The 6,000-nt window shown below is 54.5% G+C and overlaps 1 protein-coding gene across 1 annotated transcript; it reads right to left on the bottom strand.

Moving 5' to 3' along the window:
* Nucleotides 1-1,213: 1,213 nt before the first annotated feature.
* Nucleotides 1,214-5,488, bottom strand: CCM_09150 (uncharacterized protein; the record flags this gene model as incomplete). Its single annotated transcript, XM_006674284.1, has 1 exon — nucleotides 1,214-5,488. One exon carries the CDS (start codon nucleotides 5,486-5,488, stop codon nucleotides 1,214-1,216), a length of 4,275 nt encoding a protein of 1,424 aa, XP_006674347.1.
* Nucleotides 5,489-6,000: the final 512 nt, after the last annotated feature.

Genomic DNA, 6,000 nt, shown 5'->3' with positions numbered 1-6,000 from the left:
GCTCCCGTGTTTGCGCGCGCCGTGCTCGACTTGCCGGCCGCGCACGCGCACGCCGACGCGCTCGTGCGCGCGCTGCACCCCAATGGCGTGCTCGTCGTCTTCAACCCCTCGGTCAGCCAGGTCGCCGAGTTCCAGGCCTGGGCGCTGGAGCGCCAGCTCCCGCTGCAGCTGGAAAAGGTGCTGGAGCTGCCGACGACGTCGACGGCCGACGGGGTCCGGGACGGCGGGTGTGGTGGGCGTCACTGGGACGTCAAGATTGTCAAGCCCAAGCCGGTGCCGCCGATGGAAGAGGGGTTGGAGGACGGGGTCGAGGACGAATGCCCGACCGAGTCGGAACCCGTTGTCGTCATGCGGCCCAAGGTCGGCGGCCGTGTCGCTGGCGGTGGCTTCGTTGCCGTGTATCGCAAGTGGCCTGCTGGAACGAATCGGCAACCGACTGCAAAGCCTGAAACGGAACCAGAACCATAATAGCAAGCACTACGTCTTGGGTTTGCTTTGTACTATATATGTACTCCATTTTGTATACTAGATTGACAAGCACGTTTTGCGATATTGTACGACCAGGTGGAACAACAAACGTAATATCAATTATAATTAAACTGCCTGCTAATTACGCCAATGCTATCCAATGTGATGGGGGTATCTAAATGCATATACGCACAAACAACCCAAATCGTCCGCAGAACTGCCTTTTTTTTAAGCCGCTTTCATGCCATCATAACGACGTAAGGCCTTCCATGTATATAAGCCCACTGGCAAAAAACAATATGCCATAAAGGAAAACGAGGAACATGTAAACAAAACAAGGGGAGAGGGCAAAAAGATGAAGCTAGGTGCTGAGGGGAGCGTCTGCAATGTCCAGCACTGCTAAGCCCTCGCGCGCAGTCCAACAAGACAGTCGGATTGCAAGCGCCAAAGTCTCGGCAGCCCATCGGATGAATGAAACTGGACCATGCAGTTTGATAGGGGTTAAAAAGAAATGAATGCCCAGCAACGGGCATTCTGAATTCGGGCGCGAGCCCTTTTCGCACTGAGCGTGTAAGTTGGCAGACCTATTCTTGCCAAGTCTTTTTTGGTGTGTGTTGTAACAACAGAATGTCGCCACCATTGAGAAATTCAATGGCAAAGCTTGCGCTTTCTTGCGACACATCTCTAAAGAAGAGCAAGACGGGAAATAAAGAAAATAAGGAAAAAAGAGCCGGAAACCGTGCGCCTACAGGCTGGTCACTCGGTCCGGGGCACGAGCGCAGCAGACTGTCAGCTTCAGGCTGGTGCCCAGCTCCTGGCACTCATTCAAGAGCGCTTTGTCGTCCCAGATGCTCTTGCGCCCATCCCTGGCGCCGCCCGCTGCATTCTCGTAGCAGCGCGTGTACCACCAGCGGCCCACGCGCGTCACCATCTTCGTAATGTTGGCATCCGCGGCCGGGCCATTCTCCTTCATCATGTCCGAGAGGCTTGCCGGCGCCTGCGCCGGTTTCTTGCCTGAGGAGCCGCCACCGCTGCTCCGTGGCTGAACTATGGAGCTCGCCACGGGCACGCCGACCTTGGCGGCCCGGATACTCGAGAAGCCGCCCCGGCCGAGCAACTTGACGAGAATGTCGGCAGCCGACGCGAGGCTCGTACCAGGCGACTGCTCGTGAATCATCTCCTTCAGGTGACGCATGGTGCGACGGCCTCGATTGCCCATGTTGTTCAGGTCGAGGTCGAGAATCGCAAGCTCTAGGTACCCGCCCGACTTTAACACGCGACGAGACTCGGCAATGATGTTGCGGTAGTGCGACTCGGGCGCCGCGACCGGGAAGCGGTACACGACCGAGTCAAAGCTCTGGGGAGCAAAGGGAAACTTGCCAAGGTGATCAATGTACTGGACTTGGTGATGATTGGGCGGACTTAGGAGAGCGTTCGAGTCAGTCTTTTTGGTATTCTCACCCAGAGGGGCCCGCGGGGAGAGGTTGTAGAAGTTGGTCTTGGGGTATGTCTCAGCAACGTAAAAGGACCAGTCGTCGTTCCCAAGTCCATCAATGACCAAGATGGAGTGGCGAGAGGCGGGAGAAGAAGGGTCGGACTTGTCTGCGATGAGCTCGTGACGGATGTCGCTGAACAAAACGTGTCCAAATGTAAGCCACTTGCTGACAGTCATAGAGCCAACGCGGAGGTTGACTTGTGCCAAGGGCGAACTGTAGTCGAAAGAACTGGAGCTGCTACCGGAAAACCGAGTCTTGGAGGAAACAGAGCTGTGACGTCGCGATCCAGCTGTTTCGGCGCTCTTTCGCTTCATCCAAATGCTTTCGTCACCGGTACCTAGGGAAGATTGGTGTGGTTGAAATGCTGCCTTGAGTCTTTCTGTCATGTCGGCGCTGCAGTAGCTTGATCGCGACAGTTCAGAGAGCATAGAAACCTTTCTCTCAGCGACTACCGGGGATTCCAGGTTGAGTTGTTTGCCAAGCCTATTCTGGTAGTTTTCAAGGTAAAATGGTGTCCCCTTGGAAGACGTTGTAGATCGCCTCAGACGCTCCGCATCGTCTCCCAGTAAGTCATTGTATTCGTCCCAGATTTCATCTTCAGCCGGGGGGTCCTCTGGCTTGGGGATAATGGCTGTAGCTCCAGCATAACAGAAGCCGGATGAACTAGAGCTTGTGCAGGCTGTCCCGACAGAGAACTTCCTCGGCGAAAACGACAAAAACTCCGTCGGCGGTGTGTCTTCAATGATGCCACTGTTGCGAGACTCCTGCGAGACAGTCTGCGTAGTTGTACTTCCGAGCGTCGACTGATCTGGAGACAGTCCGGAAGCTGCCATTGAAAACAGCGGATTAGGGCCGTGGGTGCTTCTCTCAGGTTCACTTAGATCTGGGGAGCCAGTCTGCTGCTGCATACTTGTTCCGAAGGGCCGGGAAAAACTTCTAGGAGAAGTAGGGTTGTGAAAGCGAGAAGCAACTTTAGGAATGCGCCCAACTTGCTGTAGTCGACTCGGCCGGCGAGTTGCTTTCGGTACGACCTGCTCATTCAGGGCAGGTGTCGATGCGCTGGCAGTCATGGCGCTGTCAAGAACGGGCGATGGTCGCTGAATCTCGAAGGATGTGGACGTCATGTGCTGTGGTAAAACATTCGCAGCATACAAAACGTCATGAACTTTGAAATCTTCGGCATCTCCATGTTCAGAAGGGTCTATGATCGCATAAAAGGGCACGGTGCGCTTGTCGACTTCCACTGTTGTTACGGTTGCAGCAACAGTAGCGCTCGAGACCCTGTCAGGTTCAGGGATATTCTTACTCCGTCCGAAGAAATTCCACTTTCGCGGAGATCGTTGCTTCTTCTGTAACTTGCGAGGAACCAGTTGCGAAATGGCAGAGCCTTGGGAGACATCTCTGTGAAGCTCCAGATGAGAGTCATCCGACAGAATGCTTGTATCGAAGCTTGTAAGCGGCGATGCCGATGCACCTGATGTATTGATCGGTTGCGGGAGACGGAGGGGACTATCGGGCGCAATTTGTAATCTCTGGACAGAGCGTCGAAGAGCCAGGGTCGGTCGTTCGGTTCCATCCTCCGAGTCGCTGCTGTTGTAGAAACGCCGTTCCCTGTATGGCAGCAGAGAGGGTTGAAGTTTAGTTGATTGCTCGGTGCTCTCCTTGCGTAACGGTTGACCAGTATTGTTGTCCGTCGGCAACGAGTCGAAGCTTTTGTTCCTGTCTACCACTCCACCGCCCGAAATAATGACTGGATTCATGCGTTCAGCAAAGAATAAGTCGTCGTCACTTGGGTTTGTTTCTTGCGAGACTTGTGGCCCGGAGTAGTTGTAAGTGTGACTTGCGCCACCACTCCGGCGACGTACAGCCCCAATCTTGCCATAGCCCTCGTGGCCTGTGCCGGCCACTGGGCCTTTTCTCGCAAGCTTTTGTGATTCTTTCTTGTCTGTTTGATCTTCGCTTGTTTTCCGGCGCCCAAAGAAGTTGAAGCGGCTAGTTGACGAGGATTTGGCGCTCGAAGTGGACTTGGCTGTTTGTGGCCTGGACAATGTCGTGGTTTCCTTTGATGCTAGGACGCTGCCCAAATCAACTGGAAGGTGAGATATCGATGAATTCTTTGCGGGCTTGGTAGGGGAGGATGATTTGCGAGAGTGGCTCGTAGATGCACTGCCCCTTCCGTCACCCAAGCTGGGTCTGCTACCCCGTAGGTTGCTCTGAATGACTGGGATGGGGTCGAACAATTGCGATTTCAGGTCTGGTGTTCCTCTGCGACTGGGGCGAAGTGGTATTGGCGGGCGTTGCGGGGAAGAGGTTGCAGCTCTTCCTCTGATGTTGATGTCGGGTACCCTTTCTTCATCCGTCGTGGAGTCTTCCCTGGCCCTCTGGAATTTTTGGGATGATTTTCTTGGTGGCGGGTTAGGAGGGGCTGTTCCAAGCTTGCCTGGACGCTTTTTTGGTGTGCTTCGACCGCCCTCCCTGACTGTTGAGCTTGATGACGAGGAAGTAACCGATTCCCGGACAGCATCTAGCCCCCGAGGGTCGGTAGCTAGCAAATCTGTGTCCTGAGAGATGCTACCAGCCCGTCGACGGGTAACGGGGGGTCTAGAAAACGCTGGGCTTGTTTGCTTTGGCTTTGTGTAGTAGCTGGGGCGGCTTGGTGCGATCAAACCGGGCGATTGGGACGAGATTGAGGTTGGTGTCGTGTCGCGGCTGTAGGGACCGGGTCCAGGAGAGGCCGAGAATTTCGTTGACGGACTGGCACTGGTCATACTCAACTGCGAACTGCTTCCCGAGAAGACTGCGCTAGAAGGAGTCGGAGGTGGTAGGTCATGGGTCGACAGTTTGTACAGACCATCTGTGGAAGCCTTGCGGCCCCCGAGTGAGGATTGCTGTTCATGGTTGCGATAACGATCCAGCTCAGGATAGAGGAATGGGGCTTTTGGAGCCGGAAAACTCAAGTCTGGCGACTTCTTCGTGACAGCTGCGTCTGGCTTTGCCGACTTTGTACCAATGTCAAGATAAATATCAAGCGCTTCATCAATCGATGCCATCGATTGTCTTTTGGGCGATGCCGAAACCCGACGGCCTTCGTCGGGAACTATTGCGTTGCGAGACGTGATTGACCTTCGCCTCGTTGATAGCTCTCCAGCACTTTTCAAGCTGCTTTCATAAGAGACGCCTGAAGAGGACGAATCAAGGCTGCCTTGCGTACGACTTCGCGAGGATGAGGAACCAGAAACGCTGATGGAGGGCATTCGCCTAGGCTCATGGTTCTGCGGGGGCGAGGTTGGGACTGGCAGTCCCGATTCAGATCTGCCTGGTGCGCGTATCGACCTACTTGGTATTCTGGAATGATGTTGCTTGGGTAGTTCTGGCTTTGTCGAAACTGCTTCCCGGGCTGCATTTGAGTTGACGGGTCGGGGTAGACCTCCTGCAGCGGGAGCCTGCAGCCTCCGTGATCGAACGCCATCGGATGGGTTTGCAGGTAGGCCGTATCCCCCAAACTCTCGCTTGAGGGATGCCATGGGGGCGGTGCATCCAGCAGGGGATTTCTAGCAAATTTGACTCATAGTAGGTGACAGCCTGCTTTACAACGCTGTATCACTGCACAGTCGAAAATGTGATGTGAAGCTATTTTTAGCTGTTACTCTTCAATGGCTGGCGAGAAAAAGGGTTCCCTTTCGAAGAGTTGGTCCTTGATGTTCTTGTTGGCCAACTACCGTTGCAGAAATGGTGAGTAGGCCGTGAGATGTCGGTACTCACGTGGGGGTACAAGTGTCGTAGAAGGCCGCCAGTGGCTCTTCAAGGGGTATGTTGCAGGCACAGTATGTTGTGAGAGGCTAAAAAGGACGAGTTGATTTGAAATGAACCGGCACACCAAATGGTAAATACGAATAAAGTGGTGGTCCCAGGTGGAGGGGGAATCGGCGCGAGGTAGTGGTGGTGGGGAGCGAAAATCGACAGTGTGCGGGTAAGCGGACGGGGGCCAGGGACTGGTAAAGAATGCTCTTTGCTGTCGAAGAGTCGAAGAGAAAAA

This window comes from Cordyceps militaris (genome assembly GCF_000225605.1).
Source record: "Cordyceps militaris CM01 unplaced genomic scaffold CCM_S00008, whole genome shotgun sequence".
NCBI lineage: Eukaryota > Fungi > Ascomycota > Sordariomycetes > Hypocreales > Cordycipitaceae > Cordyceps > Cordyceps militaris.
The sequence above is the reverse complement of the archived record's forward strand: the minus strand, read 5'-3'. Positions and strand labels throughout refer to the sequence as shown.